At 34.5% G+C, this 22156-nt stretch overlaps 1 protein-coding gene across 15 annotated transcripts in view; it reads left to right on the top strand.

Annotated features, from left to right (window-relative positions):
- The window catches only part of SLC4A10 (solute carrier family 4 member 10), a 391444-nt gene that overhangs the window by 142763 nt on the left and 226525 nt on the right, over nt 1-22156 (top strand). For all 15 annotated transcript variants that reach the window (XM_030916975.1, XM_030916973.1, XM_030916978.1 and 12 more), the window contains one exon: nt 12326-12407. In XM_030916975.1, the coding sequence (XP_030772835.1) occupies nt 12326-12407 (82 nt within the window). The remainder of the gene's footprint in view (nt 1-12325; nt 12408-22156) is intronic.

Raw genomic sequence — 22156 nt, 5'->3', positions numbered from 1 at the left:
TTATGTCTCCTACAAGTCCATAACATATAAACTTTGTCTGGGATGTACAAGGATACTGATATTTGAGAGCATTACAAACGATATAATCTTAGGTTGAAGCAAAGATAGGTACTTGAATACAAACCAAAATATGACTCTTACTTTCATCTAGAAAACAACTTAATTTAAAATTTCAAGTATTTTTACAAATAGAAAGGATCTAGCAATAATAAACTTGATTTTAAACTCATTTTATTTTATTTAGGTACATCAATTTATTGGCTCAGCATTTCATCTCCCACCTTAGATATCCCTTCTGGGATCACTTTATTTCTTCTTGAAGCATATACTTAGAAATTGCTTTAACAAGGGTGTCTTGGTGGGAAATTTTCTCAGTTATTAAGTGTCTTTCCTCAACTTTATTGAAGTATAATTGACAAATAAAAACTGTATATATTCAAAGTGTACAGTGATGATTTGATATACATTGTATAATGATTACCACGATCAAGTTAATCAACACATCCATCAGCATATATAGTTACGTGTGTGTGTTGTGTGTGGTGCGAACACTTAAGATCTACTGTCTTAGCAAATTTCAAGTAAACAATACAATATTATTAACTGTAGTCACCATGCTGTACATTAAGTCCCCAAAACTTATTCATCTTATAACTGAAAGTTTGTACCTTTTGACCAATATCTCCCCATTTCCCCATGCTCCTCAGCCCCTGGCAACCAACCTTCTACCTTCTACTTATATGATTTTGACTATTATTTAAGATTCTACATGTAGGTATGATCATATAGTATTTGCTTTTCTGTGTCTGGCTTATTTTGCTTAGCATAATGTTTATCTGTTGATCATTTTTACGTCTTTGGAAAAATGTCTACTCAGGTCCTATGCTCATTTTAAAATTAAGTTTAAAAAAAATTTTTTTTGCTATTAAGTTGTATTAGTTTCTTATATTTTTTGGATACTAACCCCTTACCCCTTACCAGATACATGGTTTGCAGATATTTTTTCCCATTCTATAGGGTGCCTTTTCTTTTTGCTGATTGTTTCCTTTGCTGTGCAGATTAAATGTCTTTCTTGAATGATAGCTTAGCTAGGCATATACTTCTAGAGTAACAAAATTTTTTTCTAGAGTAACAAAAAGTACAAATATTATTTTATTGTCTTATTTCTTCTGTTTTGTTATTTTGTCGTTTCTTTGTAGGTGGCTTTTTTCCTGGATGCTTTAAAAATGTCTCATTCTGCTGTTTCAAATAATTCATGTGTGGGCATGAATTTTCTTTCAGTTTTCTTGTTGTGATTCCTGAATCTGAGGATTCATGTCCTCTATCAATTCTGGAAAGTTCTTACCTATTATTTTAAAATAGTACTCCTTCACTCTCCATTCTTACCTTATACAATTTCAATTAGGTATATGTTGGACTTTCTCATATTAGTCTCCATCTCTTTAGTTATTTCTCTCAAATTTTTTATATTTTTGTAATTTTATGATATGTTCTGTGTAATTTCTTTTTATCTTTTTCCTGGTTCCCTTATTCTTATATCATCTTTTCAGTTAACTGTTTTGCCCATCCATGGAATTTGCAATTTTAAGAATTATATACAAATACATATGTACATATAATTTCTCAAAGTTCTACTTTTTTACATCAATATTTTCAATCCTGTCCCAGGGTTTGAGAGAAGTTTTCTATCCAGGCATTGAGATTTTAAGGAGAACCAAATCACTAGCTTGGAAGTTTAGCAGCAAATCAGACTTGCTCTGGGTCCTGCTCATGTCTTTCACCCTTTTTCAAATAACTCAGCTCTTGTTTTGATACTTATGACTAAACTATCACTTTTTCCCTTTGTCAGCCCAGCAAAGATTCATTTATCTTTTAAAAATCAGCTCAAATGTCTTTTTCAATGGAGCCTTTACTGACATCCGAAAAAACTAACAATCTTTATGATTGAGTGTTGCTTGTTGTATTTCCTTCATAATACCATTGTATTATTGCACTTACATCAAGTCTGTAATCTCTCTGAGGATGGAACCATGTCCTATTGGCTTCTGTGGCCCCAATAGTACATAAGAATATATCAATGGATAAGTGGATAAAAAGAATGTGGTATATATATAAAATATACATATGTATATATCTATACACACACACCACACGCACACCACATGCACACACACAGAGTCACATTCCTGAGCCAAATAAAAGAAGGAAATCCTGCAATATACAAATAAAAAAAAAAAATTTATTGAAAACCTACTACATGCCAGGCAAATTCATACATTTTACATGTGTTAATAAGTCACTCAAGACAGAGAGATTACATAAAATACACCAAGTTGCATAGCTAGAAATTTATTAAAACAAGACTTACATCTAGATGTTATGTGGCTGCACATACAAACTCTTAGTCTCTATACAGCACTGGCTTTCTGATGCCTTCCAGAATGAGAGAATCGGCAGCAGAGAGACAGGATATGCTAGAAAGAATGAGGACTTGGGCATCAGTCTCAAGGAGTATGTGGCAGATGCTTAGGGAAGGACAGAGCAGGACAAATAAATGAAGGCCTGCAAGGCATTTATGAGCAAGTTAACATGAAGAGAGTAAACACAGCATGGCCAGGAATATCCTGTCCGTGTTCCAATAAGAAAATCTAGCAGCAGTTAATATCAGGTTCTGGGTACAAAATTGGATTCATAGGCAGAATGGAGGCTCCAGAAGGACCCTCAAGAACAAGTCAGGAATCAAATCTAGAATTAAAAACGAGCAAACCAGGTAGGCAAAAATGCAGGTTTCGCTACCCTTTAAAATACTTTTGACTAATTAAAACTTTTCTTAACTTCTCAGATACCTTTTATCCTTTAATTAGTAGATGTTAGGCCCACTAGGAGAGACAGTATTCCTTAGGTCATAGCAACAGTCAGAAGTATAACACTATATGTTGTGATGAACTTAATCCTGAACCGGAAGGAGCTCCAGCATTGGAGGACTTTCACCTCTGAAACTTTGAACCCTGAACCTGACCCTGGGCTATTTCATTTCAACAGACCAGAGCCTCCCTGACCTAACTGTGTGGTCCCTCCACTGGTCTTTCCATTTTGGATTGGTGGAGTTTTCCAAGTAAATGAAACACTATTCTTACATTAGAGGATTTCACCCTCCAATTCTTATTCTCAGTTCTATTTTTTCTTGTAGGTATAAAGATGAAACAACACATTCGCTTTGCATAAATAAATGAAACCTAATTTGGTTGGTTGGTATTCCAACACCTCAATTTAGAAAGGAACTTAAATGCTTCTTTAATAAAAATACATAAGACAGAGTGATTTATTGGACCACCTTAGAAGAAATATATTTTATATGATTTACTTAATACAGTAGATGAAACAGATTTAACTTGTATTATCATGAGATGGTATAGTCTCTGTCATAGAATAAATATGAGTTTAAAAACCTAATTTCAAATAATATTCCAATAAATTTTATGGCACTATAATATATGAGGTAAAATTAAAAGTTAGGCATGACTTATGCTTAGATTTCAGTTCAGTTAGTATTTAAATTCTTTTAACACAGCAATCTCTGAGCTGATATTTGTATATATATTGACCTATTTAAAGCAGTATGATACAATTAGAACTTAAGCAGTTGAGTCATTTATATTTGTATTGCACTTTAACTTACATGGTAATGAGCAAAATGGAATGACTTTAGAGTAAATAATGGATGCATATGTTGAATTTTAGCATTGAATCTAAATGTTAATTTTCAATTTTCTTATTTTTGTAATTTAACATAAAAGTAATAAGATGAAAAGAAAACTAAGAAGTTAAATTCTTGCATCTGTTATTTAATGAAACAGTAGCAAAACATTATTAAATCTGAGTGTGAAAGTAATATGGTACGTGAGATGTTACAAGTTTGGAAAATTCATGTTTTAACATAGTGAAATGAGTAAAATCAACCTTTGTTTTCTATGAAGTATTTTAACATTAATGAGACTTGCAAAGTTTGAAACCTTTGAAAATAAAAAACACTTAAAAAACTAGCTCTTAGGTCATGTTTATAAAATATATGTGTCCATATATTTTTACTGCTCCTTAAATTAATATTAGAAAATGTTTTATTTATATTAATGAAGATACTCACCCATAGATTGAGAGAGACCATGCATTCCTTGAGTTATGAGAAAACGTCTTTGAAAGTGTTCCATACTTATATTTTATTAGTTATTCTTTTTCACTTCCTTTCACACATCCAGAAGTTTATTCTTATACTCTCTTTTTTATTTCCCTGCCATTTTGTACTCTACCCTTCATTCAGCAGTATTTTTTTGAAAGATGTTTCTTACTCAAAGTCATGTACGTAGATTGCCATCTTAATTACATGTCCATTTCCACACAATTTGAAGCCATGGAGTTTTAGTCATTAAAATAAACATGACACATATGTATAGGTCAGAGTCACAGCAAGAAACAGATGGTCACTCCAAAGGGGTGATAAAGAAAGTTTAATGAAAGGACTATTTATAACAGTGTGGGCAAATAAGAAATAAAAAATACATAGAAAGGTGTAGGCAGGATAAAGGGAAATAAACTAGGGTTCATGAAATCTTGGAGATCTGCAACAACAGGAATCTAGTACTACCCCTAGGCCTAAAGGAATGAGGTGTGGGAGCAGTTAATAAAAATTGGCAAGAGCTATAGCTGTAAAGGAGTCATAGGGCAAGAGCTTTGGTCTATGATAGAGGAATGCGGCCATTTCCATACTATGGCCTAACAGGGGCTATGCCTCTCTTCTCCCATGGTCCAACCCTCTGACATGGTCTCCCCTTGGCTGAACTTAACCAGAAGGTGGAAGGCAAGGAATCTGGTGATGTAGTTTATAAAGAAAGAGCATGGGGAAAAGAGTGCTAAGCAGACGTATAAGGGTTAATGGAGAATATATAGTACATCATACTGTCCTAATAGCGAATAAAAAGGCAGAAATGGTGGTTGCTTTTTAAAAATTGATATGATAAATAAAGCAGGGAGATACAACCTTATGAAGGGGAATTTGGACCATCTGGCAGAATGGCAGATTCATCTAATCTTGTGACATGGCAATCCACTTCTAGGAATCTATCTCAAAAAATAAACTGGCAAAAATATAAAGTGATATATGTACAAGGTTATCTATTGCCAATAATTGTAATAGCAAAAGACTGGTGGCTATTCAAATCCTTGTCAACAGGAGACTGGTTGACTGAATTATGGTGCATCCATACCATGGAGTATTATACAGCTATAAAATGAATAAAAAGGATCTCTACATACTGTAAAATAATTTCCAGGATATATTGTTAAGTAAGAAAAGCAAGGCATGGCCGGGCGCGGTGGCTCAAGCCTGTAATCCCACTTTGGGAGGCCGAGACGGGCGGATCACGAGGTCAGGAGATCGAGACCATCCTGGCTAACACGGTGAAACCCCGTCTCTACTAAAAAAAAAAAAAAAATACAAAAAACTAGCCGGGCGAGGTGGCGGGCACCTGTAGTCCCAGCTACTCGGGAGGCCGAGGCAGGAGAATGGCGTGAACCCGGGAGGCGGAGCTTGCAGTGAGCTGAGATCCGGCCACTGCACTCCAGCCTGGGCGACAGAGCGAGACTCCGTCTCAAAAAAAAAAAAAAAAAGAAAAGAAAAAAAAAGAAAAGAAAAGCAAGGCACAAGAAAGTGTTTCTAGCATGCCATCTTTTTTTTAAAGAAAGGAGAATATATTAACTTATAAATATAATTGCTTAGATTATCAAGTGGTAATAGTGGAAGGCTAAATAAAAAATCAATGAAAATGGAGATTTATAGGGAGACGAAAGGAACAGAGTAGAAGGCCAGAGTTAGAAGTAGTTGAAGAAAGAATTCAGAATTGAAAATAAACTGCTTTGTCCTCTATTCATTCTAGAATGCAAAGACAATTACTAAAAGGCTCACATAATGGATATAAAATATTTGAATTTTACAGCTCCTGGCATTATTATTAGTTTTATTTTGTAAAACTAGAAAAAACATATTTTGTTCAGACCATGGACAAGAGTTATAATAAATCAGAATAATGTATTTGTAACATATTCATAAAGAGATTAATGATATTCACAAACAATTCCAGAAGAAATAATTGATATTTTTATGTGAACATTGTAACAGTGAAATGCAGTGGCCCATATTAGCTGCTCTTCCATTAGGGAATGCACTGGTTCAGATGTGAAAGTTGAGCTAGCAACCTTTTTTTTTGCTATTGCTCTCTAATATTTGCTTAGTAAAATGTAACAACAAAAAATTCTTCTCTTCCTAAATTAGCACAACTGACATTTCTAAAATGGGAAAATATTAACTTGAAAAGTAATGTATTATAGTTTGTTCATTTGATTAGAAGCCTGTGTAAATGGACTTAAGGTGTGATTTCTGTCAGATTAGTTACTGTTACTCTGTTCCAGGGCAATAGTCTTTACCAGTGCTTTTCAACTTGCAGGTAAAAATCTATTAATAAGTCTTGAAAAAAATTTAATGGATAGTGATGAATATTTTTAAATGAAGTAGAATACCACAGAGTAGAAAATATCAGGGTGCATTGTTAATAGTAAGTATTGGTTTGTGAAATTTTTGTTTTGTTTACACATATATAAATATGTGACTATGTTGAGATATAAAATGTATTTCTCACTATGGGTCATGTCCAAAAAAATTTTAAAACACTGTCCTATACCACTTACTGGAGTTGATTATCTTATAAATGTTTACCCAGTGGGGCTGGGCGTGGTGGCTCACGTCTGTAATCTTAGCATTTGGAGGCTGAGGTAGGCGGATCACCTGAGGTCAGGAGTTCAAGACCAGGCTGGCCAATGTGGCGAAACCCCATTTCTACTAAAAATGGAAAAATTAGCCAGGCGTGGTGGCACATGCCTCTAAGCCCAGTTACTTGGGAGGCTGAGGCAGGAGAATTGGTTGAACCCAGGAGCCCAGGAGGCAGAGGTTGCAGTGAGCTGAGATCATGCCACTGCACTCCAGCCTGAGTGACAGAGCAAGACTCAAAAAATAAAAAAAGTTTACCTGATGGTATAGCAAGGGTAGATTATACTAAGGGACAATGCAAAATGCAATATGTTTATGTGTTTTCTTCCTTACACAGTGCTAAAATTTGCTCCTAAATGAGCAAATACATGTGGAAATTAGGATGCATTAATGTGTTTGATGTTCAATAAATCTAGATAGTAACTCAGTACAAAATGAAATAAAAACTTATCTTACTATGTGTTTGGGGTAACCAAAAGGCTGACACCCAGTGCTGTATGTCCCTCTGCATTCCCTTCATCATGTCCCATGTTTACTTGCTCTTGGTAACAAGGAGGAAGGGAAGTGCTCTATTAAAAAGTTTTGAACAATATTGAAATGATCTTTCAAACTGTAACAAAAGTAGAGGATTTTTAGTACATATATTAGTGTTAATTTGTATCTTGGGATTTTTTTTGCCTAAAAGAGTATACATTTGATTTTTCTGTGAAGCATCCAGCAAGTATTTAAAGGGGGTACTGCATATGAAGCTTCAAAATGAGACACGTACGTTGAATTACATTCATATTCTAGCTTCTCGTATTTTTCTTTCAAATAAATGTTACAATTAAGTCATTTTTCCTTGTAACTTGTACAGGAATTAAATAATCAACTATTTTGTATTTAGATTCTACTTCTACTTCTGCTGTAAATGTTCACTCTCAGTATCTTTCCAACTATTTAATGGAATTGTCTTTTGGTTGAGGATAGCATAGGTGCCTTATATAAATAAAGAGAAAAATCATTCATATAAGTTAAAAATTGATTCAGGTTCTTGAAATAAAAATTAAATGTTTCACTGGTTAGGGGAAAACATCTTCTGGCCTTTTACACAAAGGTTTCCATTTTGCAGTTGTTTTTAAGAGACTGCCATCGTAAGATACAGTAAAATAGTGCTTGTTTTGACCTTTGAACATGGATAGATGACTTAGCTTTTGGCATTCTGCCTAACAACACCTCAGAGGGCAGAGATTCATTCTAATGTGACATATGTTTGACTATGTCTTGCAAAAAAAAAAATAAATGTGCTTTGTAAATATATCAATAACAGAGTCTTACTAGGCTTCAACTTGTATTTGTCTGATTCGGGAAAATTATATAAACCCCATTTTTAGTTTTTTTCTATTGTTTTTATGGCTCAAACCAAGTCTTTTTAAAAAACTGCCCAAGAGCAAAGCAATGGCTGTGAATCCTGTTTTCTTTTCATTAAAACAATTTTTTTCCATTCATACATTTCCTTAACTCTGATTGCAAGCACTTAGCCCTGATCTGTCTCAGCATATGTTGTCAGAAAGATACAAGACCACAGGCTAAAAAACATATCTTTCCACTATGTATTTTGCTATGTGTGATGCACAGGAGAGCTGACCTCCCTGATTGAAATGTACCTATAATCCTTTACCTGAAAGTACTGATTTGTAAAACATGGAGGCAAAAATATTTATCAAGATTATGTTGAAGAATTAAGAAGCATATCTATATATATATATTTTATTTGTGTGTGTGTGTGTGTGTGTGTGTGTGTGTGTATTCAGGCTTTTTCACAGACATGAGCATTTTTAAACTTTATTTGGTATAAAACATAATGTGTGTTAGTTGTACTTATCCCTACTTCAGACACCTGACTATAACGTCTTGTGTTTTAACACTGCTATTTATGCCATCCTCATAAGTAGTTAGGAAAACACTTAACCATATACCTCACACCTCATTTACCAGTTCAGTATCTAACTCCCTGAACTCCTTTCTAAGACAGTAGTAAACCAATCAGGAAAGCTAAGTGGAAACAGATTGTTAATGTCTAAGAATGGTGGAACTTGCTATACTCTGCTCTTACGGGGGTTTTAATTGTTTTTAATGTGTTATCCAAAGGAAGCAGAAAATATTGTGGTATTTTGCTCTTAGAATTCTTTGCCTTGGTCATCTGAAATTAAAACTGATGGGAATAGTTATCTGTTCTGAGTACCCATAAAAAGGCCCTGATAACGTCAACTAAAATATCATTCTCAAAAAGGATTTGGAATTTATATTCTTCTCAATGTCTCAGTTTCTTCATTTGCTTGCTCTGTTACTGTTGGAAGATGATATCACCTCTCAGTTTGCCCCCCAAAACAAGGCCACCTAGTAGAAGGTTCCTCACCTACCATTTTCTTCATTCAGAATATCTCTGAATATATAACAACCCTTCCAATCTTCTTCCCCCCAAACCTGAGAAAAAAAGAGTCCCTATCTTTAATGTTAATAGCTTACTCCTTAGATCAGAGTCATATTCTTTCTTAGCACCTGGGCTAGGGGTAATTTTTATTTACTTCTTTCCTAGCGTCTTAGTTCTCCTCTATATTGACACCTTTCCTTTAGCCTTCAGATATGCAAAGGTCTAACTGACTTGAAAAGAAAACAAATACTCTGATTTTGAAGACTCCCCAATTATAATCTATTTTTCTTTCAATTATTCATTCTTGAACTGAGGAAACAACTACAAGATGTGTTCAGAAACCCACTGGATCCACAGTGAGACAGAGTTCAGCCAGAACTTCACTGACTACCTGACATCCATAAGTCCCTACTCTGGCTGGTGCGCCCAAGTGACATTTTCAGTCTGTTTGGAATAGTGTCAGTTCAGAGACAGTGTCCAGTTATTTCCCTCAAAGTCCGATTATTTCCGTTTCCCCAGTGCACAGTCATCCTGGTAAAAGATGGTAGGTCTCTTTGGGGAAGGCTGTGAGAAAGACTACAAATTGTTGGCAGTGTAGCAAGGTCCTTTCTCTAGTGGATCTGGCCTCTCCTTCATTCAAGAGGTTCTGGGTCTGTAAATTGACTCAAGTATGGACATTGATTGAGAGACCATGACTCTTCTTATGATTCAAGTTAGACTTGTTTACTGACCTAGAACCTGACCTTTTGTGCTTCTACAGATCATATAAGAATTTAGTAGACTTCCCATCTATTTCACTTCTAGTGACACCTTGATCAACTAACAAATACCATAGGTCTCTGAATCAGACTATTCTGATTACTGTTTTTACTACCGTTTATATGGTAACCACACCCATCTTTAGTGATTATGTGCTGTCTTTTGGCTCCTGTCCTGCCTCGGATCTAATTATCCACCTCTGTTTTAGGATTCCAGTTTGATGACAGCAGTTTCCTTGTAATTCCTGACCCACAGAGGAAAAAGACCATAGAGCTCTTCAAGGATGCTAGGGTTCCCATCACAAATTCGTTTCCCATAGTCCTGGTGAAAGATGTGTCTTCTGGACCCTCCTGGTATGGGCAAGCAGGCCTTGAATTATAAATCTACTCTAACATTTCAGTCTTCCTAAGCCTTTATATACTTTCCTCTACAGTGTAACAAAGCAGTTCTGGAATTTCAACTTCATTTAGTATAGCCCATTTTTTGGTTCATGTTTTAGCCAACTAACCAAACTGTTGGAGTCCTTTCTAACCCCTTGAGTGATGACATTAAATATAGAATCTCTGCTTAGTGGATCCATATCAATAAAGTCAGCCTGAGCCAATGTTATATTCCTTCCATTATTACCTCAACACCCTTGATATCCATTCCCACATATGTTTCCTGTATTTCTGTCTGTATAGATTGGAAACATCTTGCAGTTATTTGGAATGTAGCTCAACTCCTTGTGGGTCACATTTTGTACCTCACCTTTCAAGGCCCACTGGAACTTAAGTCTAGTCAAAAGTCTAAAAGCAAAGACACGCAGTGGGGAGTAAGCTAATGAGAATCAGCAGTGCTTTGCAAGGCAAGAACTATATCCTCTTGCCCCATTTATTCATGATAGATCACCTCATTAGTTTTGCTTGATTAGATTTTGACTTTTCCATTTTCCTTATATGTTCCCCTCACAAGGTTACCAATGATCATGTAGTCTAAGTTCAACAACTTTGGAAAATAATTTTGCATCATTTAAAAAAATGTCTGTATGTTGTTTGACATTATTGATTCTTCTTTCATTTCTCTTCTCCTTACTCTAATTCTTCATGTGACCTATTTATAAGAATTCTCCAACATTGAGACATTGAAAATTTTTTTCCTCCCCCTCTCTGTTCTGTCCATACTCTTAAATTAACAGTAATTTATTTCTTTTCTGGATTCCCATGACTCTTGTATTCACTGCTACATATTATGGCACTCTGTCAAAGATTTCTTCCTTAATGGAAGAAAGGCAGGTCCCCAATGTCTGATGCTCTAATGTATTGATGGATAGAAGAAAAAAAAGTTTTTACATTTTAAATTTATTTTTTTTTATTTTCTTTTCAGCATACTCTGGCTTTCAAAGAAGAAACAAAAACCTTTTATCTACTAGTCGTATACCAGAATAGACAGGAATAGATCTTGGAAGCTTCACTCACCTTTAGTCTATCTTTTTATTTCTCCTTTAGTGTTCAGTGTTCACTTTTAAGGTAATTTTTATAGAGGTGTGCACAACCAGATAAAAGTTGGAAATATAATAGTTTACATTTTATTTCTTTCAGAATTTTGTATTTTGTCTATTCCTGCATTGTCAAAATGGATTATACTCAGCCCCCCTTCCATTATTTTTTGAGTACCAAATTAGTGACTGTATTATTTTGAGCATATGTTTAGTACTCAGAAGACATAGCTTCTATCCACTCATTCTAAATTGGCGAAAATATAGGGAGACACTAGAAGGTTTAGTGCACATGATCATAATTTACTGTTTAGTTAGAATAAAATGCATTATATTGAAGCAAAGTAATTAGAATTGCCTTTTACCTAATAATTGCTACTAATTGCTTTCAAGAGATTAGATCCCCCAACCCCATTTTTAATGACAGTGGAATTATTTTACCCTGCCATAGCATTAATGGTGTTAATACTATTGATTTTCATATTTTCCTTGCATAGTTCAAAATGTCATCTTGTTAACAAGAATTCTTTATCAAGGATAAAAATGCATGTTACTAAATAGGTGGGATAACTATTTTTTGTTTGTTTGTTTTTCATCTCACTAACAAATGGCGCCAACTGGAATGTTTGACTGCCTCCAATGTTATAAAAAACCAGATGATATTTCTTCAAATATGTGGTCAAATTTATTTTAGTCTTCTTTTTGAGCCAACACTTAATAATCAAATAGACTACTCATGAACAACTAGATTTAAGTGACTGAATTAAACTTTGAAAGATCAGATTATATCAAGGTTTGTTTTTTGAAATTAAGATAATATGTGTGTTATCATTTAATCTTCCTTATCCTCATTTAACAGAGAAATGATGAAGAAGCAGTTGTGGATCGAGGTGGAACTCGTTCTATTCTCAAAACACACTTTGAGAAAGAAGATTTAGAAGGTAAGACCTTTTTTCTTGGGATAGCTTGGGTATGCTTTCCAAAAGTATTTCAAAGATAAATGTAGTTTGTCACATTGTGAAGAATTGCAAAAGTTGATATCAGAGTAATGGTAGCTTATTGGGGAGAGGTACATCTGATTGTTTTGGTATAGTCTGGAATGTCAGTAGGCAGACCTGAAAACAATGAGAAGCATCAGTTCATCCAACAGACATTTATTGAACCCCTACTATATTCTAAGTACTGCACTTTGTGTCAATCTTTCAATAATCCCTGCTTCATGTAATTACAATCAATTGAGACATGATGACAGATCAGCATATCAAGTGCTGTATGAGAGGTGAATGTAGGACAGGAGGGGCATCTAACTCAGCCTGTGTTGTCAGAGTAGGCTGTCACTGGAAGAGAGGTAAGAACAATTGGAATTCTCATTTTACTCATATATATATGTGTGTGTGTGTGTGTGTGTGTGTGTATGTATGTGTGTGTGTATGTGTGTGTGTGTGTGTATATATATATATATACACACATATGTATAGGAAAGATATAGGCACCAAATTTTTGTGTGTTCTCTTTAATAGGAAGAAGGATGACTAATTCAACAGGGAGGTAGTATGGCCCAGTGGTTAACTGTAAAAGTTCTGAAACCAGACTGCAGTGGATTCAAATGCCAGTGCTGCCCCTTATTTATCATAGGACCTTCAGCCAGTTAGTTACCTTTTCTGCACCTCAGTGTCCTTAACTGTTAAAGCAGGGATTATAATGGAATACATTTCCTAGTTTTTCTATGAGAATTAATAGAAAATTACTTAGAATAGTACCTGGCAAAAGAGTTGCGTAAATATTGTCAATTATTGTTATACCAACATTTAATGTACATACAGGATTAGCTAATTGTCACTAATGAGAAATTGTTGCTAATGAGATACAAGGTATAGTATTTGTCATCTTTTGATTGAAAAGTAAAAGCAAGGTGATCTTAAGTACAAGTCATCAGAGAGAGCTCCCAATAAACCACTGAGTTGAGAGGTAAGGGTTTTTTCATTTTAAGCCTCGTAATGTAACCATGTATAGTACAATTAAATTAATTCTTCTTGAATCTTATCTTTAGTCACAACACTGACATAACAGGAGAATTACTATAACCTTTAGAAACAACTCTCAACAACTATATCGACTCTTTGCCTGACATTTTTCTTGTTGCACAATAATACTCAGATCTAAGAAGGTTATGCTTACTGGGTAGGCCTATTGATTTGCTATGTTATCCACATTCATTACATAAATTTAAGGGAGCAAAACCTTCAAAAATCTAGAGTGGTAATGGATAATATTTAAAAAATTATCTTTGGGTTTGAAATGCCATTATATTTTTTTAAACAACATATTTACCTTCCTATTTATGTCATGCTATGACAAGCTATCCCTATCTTTACTAAACACACACCAAGAAAACCTAACACCGCAAGGTGGTAGCCTAGAAACATGCTCAATTCCAAGAAAAAATCATCCTGAGTTTAAAGATGGTAAATAGTCCTTTTTGTTGGAAAATACTTAATAAAAAAATAGGGTTTACTAAGATCATTTTAATTGTTATACCTACATATATTACATATGCTTTGCTTGGTATAGTTAAGAAATATAGACAACAGTGTGCAATGCTTACTAAAAGAGACTTCTGATTGGTGGAGCACAATTGGATTAGCCAGATTTTGTTCTATTTACTGATTTCAATAATGGGTGATTGAATCCAAGAAGTGAATAACTGTGATTAAGTCATTGGTGATTAAAATTAACTATAGAATGCAAAGTAACATTGAATTTTAGAATTTTGAAGGAAAACAGGAAAAAATCTGATTCATATTGACGTTCTAATATTTGTTTTACACACAGCCTGTACTAAATAAACAGTCTAGCATTTGAAGATGCTATGGAGGATTCTCTTGTGATGCACACAAAAATTTAATAGATCTATTAGTTGTTCTGGATCGATTAGCCAGAGTCAGGAAATAGTGCAAGAGTGAAGTGATGGGTATTGTGGTTCAGCAAGAATCAGCTGGCAGCAGAACATCACATAAGTAAGTGGGAGAGCACCAAGGAGAAAGGTAGCATCATTGAGATAATGGTGATGGTAATTCATCTTCTGTTTGGTGTTATGGTAATTCATCCTCTGTTTGGTGTTACTATAACAGAGTGCCACAGACTGGATAATTTATAAAGAAAATAAATTTATATCTAACAGTTCCAGAGATTGAGAAGTCCAAGATTGGGAGGTCCATATCTGGTTAGGACCTTTGTGCTGTATCATCCCATGGTGGAAGGTGGAAGGATGAGAGCGGGGAGAGAGATTGAGTTTACAGTCTCAAGCCTTTTGATAATCCACATTAATCCATCCATTCCTGAGAGTGGAGCTCTCATGACCTAAACACTTCCCATTAGGCCCCACCTCACAAATTGTTGCACTGGGGATTAAATTTCCAACACATGCCTCTTGGGGACACATTCAAGCTGTAGTATCCTCCTTTTGTGCAATTTAAAGGAAAAGAACAAAACTCCACTTTCAAAGAGCTTCTTTGTTAAGGCAGTTAATACACAATAAATATTTTAAATAAAATGGATTTGGGAATTGCTATCATAAACACATTTTTAAAATATGTAAACTCTTAAAATTTTACATTTGAAAATGAGTGTTTCTCAGGAGTTATGTGTATATATTTATTTAATAAAATTACTGGTGTAATATAACATCCTGAGTACAGATTGTAGAAATGCCAGATGTTTAAAAATATCTGTAAAGTTTCAGGTGCAATACATTTAACGGGAAATGATCCCCTGTTCAATAACAACAGATTGGTATATTAGTTAATTTCTTCATATGTATATTATACATTCTGCTAAATGATATATCAAATGTATAATTTTCTCTCTCTAAGTCTGTTTCTTTATTTTATGTATATCTTGTGCACTTTTATGTCTTTTCCTCCTATTAAAATAGAAAGAAAACAATCTTGTTAGATTCTTCTATTAACCTCCTATTTTTGTAAATCATGCAGTCAGTCGGTACATTCTTTCAGTCTATCTCAATGGTGTCTCTACTCATCTCCTCTCCCTTCCATTCCCACTGCCACTGCTCTACTGCCCTCTCTCTCCTATGTACTTTGGACTGAGTCTTTCCCATTATACAGCCTCCTTAATACTGCCAGAGTGTTCTTTCTAAGCCTACTTCTATTTCCTGCAATAAAAACAGTGAAGGGTATTGAATCCCTGTAATCAGACAACTTCAGGATTCTGAGTAGAGCAAAAATTGTTGAGGTTAAGCTATTTCTGTTTTTGGCCTCCCATGTCAATGTGAGATGAGTACTATCTAAGTATAAGATTACAAAATGGGAAATACATTAATACCCTTAAAATTCTTTTTTCTACTTGCCCTTTAACACATGTCAGATAAAACGTAAGATACCCAGATACATTTGAATTTAAGGTAAAAAATAAACAACTTTTTAGTACAGGTAACATCCCATGCAATATTTTTATTTATTATTTTTTATTTGCTAAATCTGGAAACCTTAGTAGTGGATATTACAGTGAACCACCAATATTCCCCTTTAAGGACTGAGGTATTTATTTCCTCAGTTGCCAGAGGTGTTGCCTGCTTGATGGCTTATACTTACTTCCTCCCCAGGAATTACACCTTCAGCTGAAAGGAGCTGCCTCTTGCCTATGGGAGCTGCCTTCCTTGTGGTTTACTGAATGAGTACAATTCAATGAGTACATGACCCTGTAGTCAATGAAGGCTTACAAAAGCCTAGCCCCCTTGCCTCAATATGAGACAACTCTGAAGGGTTGTCCCAGCATCAGAGTTCCATTTGAAATCAATTGAGACCTCTACTGCAATTGCACCATAATTTCAAGCTTTCCCTGTACCAAACAAATTCCCGTAATCCTCCAGTGTTGTTATTGCTGACAGTTTTCCTCAACAAACTCCCTGAACACATATCTCAGAATCTGTTTCCTAGGGAAGCCGATCCTCCAATTGATCATTTCCCTGTTCCCTAAATAGTACCTATAGACGTACTTGATAGTTGGCAGGAGCACTATATTGATTATTTAACTTGTGGAGTTAAGAACTATTGTAGTGGCTTAGGGGACTCTAAACTACTTGATTTGGCCATGATAGTAAATTAAAATCAGTGTTGCACCTGAGGGAGAATGGCAGAGTTTCTTCTCAAGTTTCTGCTGCTTTTAAAGGCCTAAAGTATGTGTCAGTGTGGCCACAACAGAAACTTGTCACATCCTAGAGGATGACAATGGACTACTTCAAATTCACCCAACTGATAGCACCAATTGCAGCTGCCGTATCAGATGTGGGATCTTGGCTACAGCAGGTTAACATGGCCTCAGGAACATGGTATGCAGCTATTGATCTGGAAAATGCATTTTTCTCCCAATTATTATCGAAAAGGAGTACCAGGGGTAGTTACCATTCCTGTGGGAAGTACAACAGTACATATTTATAGTCTTGTTCCAGGGTTATGTTAACTCTCCTACCTTCTATCATAATAGAGTCCAAAGGGATTTGGATGAGTGAATGTTATCCAGAATATCACGTTGTTTCACCATATTAACCCAATGACCAGGAAGTGGCAAGTATGTTGGAGGTCTTGGTAAGAGAGACACATTTCGGTTTCTGTTTCTCAGTGAATCTGATTTAAAAACAACATGAAAAAGAATGCCACTTAATACTGAGCCTTTAACTCCAGGGTGAATGCATGGATAGGTGATGTGAATTTCTATAGGAACTCAGTGAAAATAACCCAATGCCCCTTCAGTTACTCTTATTCACCTCAGTTCTCTCTTCATTGTTCACCTTTGTCCTGTCCAGTTTTTCTCAGAATGAATGATGGCACTTTTTAAAATTTAATGGATATTTTATTTTTTTCAGATATAAACATTGTTTTATCTTCTGCAGGCATAAGGGTAAATTTACCCAAATAGTATGATCTATTAACTACTTAAATGATCATAAAGAGAAGAAAATTTAATAGCTAAAGGTGATGTGCTATAATTTCAGCCATTTTGAATGCAGTGATCAACTACCAATCAAGGAGATGCTATTTAAAAATGGGACTATTTTTCTTAATTATTTGAAAATATTTTTATGTAGATCATATAGGAATAGCATAAGATTTACTATCTTAAATGTTAGCTGAAATTGGTGCTACGAGTAAGTCGAGTTTGAAGTAGTCCAATCATCCTCTAGGATGTGACAAGTTTCTATTGTGGCTACACTGATGCATACTTTAGGTCTTTAAAAGCAGCAGAACTTGAGAAGAAACTCTGCCATTCCTCCTCAGATGCATACTGATTTTCATCAGTATTGCAAGTGTACAGTTCAGTAATGTTAAGTGTATTCACATTGTTGTGCAACCAATATCCAGAACTTTTTTCATCTTGCAAAATTGAAACTTGCTATACAAACAATAGCTCCCCTTTTCTTCTGCCCCCAGTTCCTGTCAAGAACCATTCTACCTTCTGTTTCTATGAATTTACCTACTTCAGATATTTCATGCAAATGGAATCATATACTATTTGTCTTTTCGTGACTGACATATTTTATTTAGTATATAAAGTCCTCAAGTTTCAGTCACGTTGTAGCATGAGTCAGAATTTTCTCCCTTTTTAAAGTTGAATAACATCTCATTGCATGTACCACATTTCCCGTCCTTTCAACTGTAGAACTTTTGAGTTGCTTCACTATTGTGAATAATGTTGTTGTGAACATGGATATGCCGATATCTCTCTGAGATCTTGTTTTCAATTCTTTTTAAGATATACCCAGAAGTGGGAATAGTGGATCATGTGATAATTCTATTTTTAATTTTTTGAGGAACAGCCATGCTGTTTTCCATAGTGGCTGCACCATTTTATATTCCCAACAAAAATGCACAAGGGGTCTCCACATCCTTGCCAACACTTATTTTCTGGGGTGTGTGTGTGTGTGTGTGTTTTGATAGTTATGGTAATGGATGTGAGGTGATATCCCACTGTAGTTTTGATTTGCATTTCCCTAATACTGATGTTTAGCATCTTTTCATGTACTTGTTGCTCACTTGTATATCAGCTTTGAGAAATACCCATTCTAGTCCTTTGTCGAATTTTTTAATAAGCGAGTGACTTGAATGGACATTTAACCCTATCAAATTTTTAACTTTAAAAAAATATTAAAATTAATTTTTTAATTTAAAAAAATTTAATAGGGTCAAAAATTTTTAATTAATTATTATTAGATTAACATGGCTGTTTTATTGTTACTGAGTTGTAGGAGGTCTTCATATATTCTAGACAGTAACCTGTTATCAGATATATGATTAGTCAATATTTTCTCCTATTCTATATGTTGCCTTTTAAATCTATTGGTTGTGTCCTTTGATGCACAGACATTTTTTAGTTTGATACAGTTCATTTTGTATATTTTACTTTTATTGCCTATGCTTTCAATGTCATGGCCAGGAAATCTTTGCCAAATTCAATATAATGAAATGTTTTCCTATGTTTCTGTATTAGTCCATTTTCACGCTGCTGATAAAAGCATACTCAAGATTCGGCAATTTACAAAAGAAAGTGGTTTAATGCACTTACAGTTCCATATGGCTGGGAAGGCCTCACAATCACAGAAGGCAAGGAGGAGCAAGTCACATCTTACATGGATGGCAGCAGGCAAAAAGAGAGAGAGCTTGGGCAGATAAACTCCCATTTTTAAAACCATCAGATCTCCTGAGACCCATTTACTATCATGAGAACAGCACAGGAAAGACCCACCCCCATGATTCACTCATCTTCCACTGGGTTCCTTTCACAGCATATGGGACTTATGGGGCTACAAGATGAGATTTGGGTGGGGACACAGAGCCAAACCATACCAGTTTCCTTTTAAGAGCTTTATAGTTTTGGGTCTTGAAGTTTAAGTTTTTGATTCATTTTGAGTTAATTTTTGCATATGGTATGGGAACGTCAACAGTTTTACTCATTATATCTCTTTGTTTCTTAACATTATACTTGGTACAACCTGCATTAGGTTTACACAGGTTGAATTTCTTTTCCAAATCATTGTTATATAGACAACCTACTTGGAGAGAGAGAATGTTATTTCTCATGTTTGAGCAAGTGCTTATAACATAATTTCTGCTACTTTCTACAGTCCAAGAACATAGAAGTAGTAAAACATTAGGAATATTATTACAGACTTTCTGTTCAAAAACTTTCTGTATTGTCCCATGCCAAATTAATGCCTTCTCATATCCTTCATTTGCTAGTGTTTTCCTCTGCACAGAAATAGAATGCTCATTCTGCCCATCCATTAGTGTTACCTTCTAAGAGTTATCATCTTTCCCCGGATAATAAGAATTATTTTTCTCCTCTTAACCTCTCCTTATGAAAGTTTATGCCTTTTCTTATATGATTGTTTTACATATCTATACATCTTTGTTATTTGATTATAAACTCATTGAAGGATAAATTTTCATCTTTTACATTGTTGCATTCTCCCTGGGATCCAGCACTTTTACTTAAACTGGATAGGTACTAAAAAATGTGTTGCACTGAGTGCCATTCATATATATTTCAATAATATGTCACTGATCGTGCGATAACTTTAATTTATAATGTAATTAGATGCATAATTAATGTTCATCAAATATTCAAACATTTTACACATAAGTACGGGAAGTTTCTAATAATGTTGCATATGCTAAGATAAATACATCTGATTACATTTTAATCTAATATTCAGGAATTCATAAAAGTATAACTTTAATGAAAAAGTTAAAATAATAATAAATTATTGGCCTGCAAATTAAATTTAAAGATACTTTAAAAAAATTATATTGCTTTTAGCAGATATTAATATCTTTTAAGTCAAAAGTTTAATAGAGAAAATAATGCCCCGTGTTGATATTCTTTTGCTTATTGCATTTGGGCAAAAAGAATTGGCTTACTCGTTTATTTCCTTTTGGGGCCAAATAGTACACTATAGACCTGTCTTAGTTTGTTTTGTGTTGCTAAAACAGAATACCTGAGTAATTTATGAAGAAAAGAAGTTTATCTAGGTCATAGTCTTGTAGGCTGGGAAGTTCAAAAACTATGGCAACAGCATCTTCTTGGCTTCTGGTGAGGGCTTTTGTGCTTCATCTTAACATGGTGGAAGGCCAAAATGGAAGTGGCCATGTGTGAAAGGGCAAAACTCAAGAAATATCCTTGCTCTTCAAGAAATAACAACCTGCTCTTGAGGGAGATAATCCATTTTTATGAGAACTAATGCCATCTTGCAGGAGTGAAAACTCCCTCACTACCATGAGAAGGGCACCAAGCCATTCATAAGGGATCCACCCTCATGAACTGAACACCTCCCACTAGGTTCCACCTCCGAACACTGCCACATCAAATTTTAACATGAGGTTTTGGTGGGGACAAACCATATCCAAACCACAGCAAGACCCAAAGTTCAAAGATAATATAAGTAAAGCACCTAGCATTGAGCTATTATACAACATAATTCTATCAATGGCAGTATTCTCCTACTTTTCTCATTTCACCCAGTGCATTCTTGAGCTCTAAAAGATAACTAAAATTGTTTTTTCTAACTAGAATTATTGTAATTTCAAGTGTTTTAGACTAAAAAGCCAAATATAGTAAGTGCATATCTTGTAATTATAATATTTTGCAACTAAAGTGAAAAACAGTTTTAAAAATAAAGAAAAAAAGTGAAAAATTAGGGCTGGGCCTCTACTTTCTAATATTTTGCCTCTAAAATCTTATGCCAAGGATATTGGCAAACAACAGCCTATTGGCCAAATTTTTTTCTGCCACCTTTATTTGCATGGCCTTTGAGCTAAGAATAATTTTTACATTTAAAAGTGATAGGAAAGGATCAAAATAATATTTATGACATAAAATTACATGAAATTCAGACTTTAATGTTTCTTAATAAAGCTTTATTGGAACATAACCATGTTCTTAATTACATTTTGTCTATAGCTGTTTTTGCACTACAATGGTAGAGTTGTGTCATTGTGACAAAGAATATATGTGGCTTCATTTTGGTTCACACTGCTACTCAGTATACTACAAATCATAGTGAGTTTGAGTGCCATTCATATTACTGCATACAACATTTTATTTATTTTTATTACCAGTGCATATCCATCATGTCAGAACAAGAAAATAGGAGAAAAATTAACTATGATTGTCTTGCTTTTATGGCACAGTGGAGTGTGGATTATTTTATTTAAATAGATGACAAAATATGTATTTATTATGTAATGACACTATAGCTATGCTAAAAGAAAAGAATATATCTCGACATAACCAGACTAATCACTCATCACAATATTCCTGACTCACAAGAAGACAACAGTCATAAATATTAGAAGGCTTAAAATGGAATGAATTTCTCATTATAGCAGGGTTTTCTCACAAAAGGACAGTGAGACTTCAACCAAAGTACATTTCTGAATGGATCATTTGTTAGCCAAGTATGCCCTTACAAGACTGTGACACTCTAAGCAGGGATATCAAAATGTCCACCCACACAATACCTGCCTTAATGAAAAGCTCAGTACCAGTTTCAGGCAATTTAAAAACCTTAGCCTTTATTATATTGAAATTAAGTAGAGTTATTATTCTATTACGATCCCTTTTGAAATAAGCTTTTACACATTTCTAATGCTTTCCTCAGAGCAGCTCATATAAATTA

Source organism: Rhinopithecus roxellana, chromosome 14, assembly GCF_007565055.1.
Source record: "Rhinopithecus roxellana isolate Shanxi Qingling chromosome 14, ASM756505v1, whole genome shotgun sequence".
NCBI classification, from domain to species: Eukaryota; Metazoa; Chordata; class Mammalia; order Primates; family Cercopithecidae; genus Rhinopithecus; species Rhinopithecus roxellana.
The sequence above is the reverse complement of the archived record's forward strand: the minus strand, read 5'-3'. Positions and strand labels throughout refer to the sequence as shown.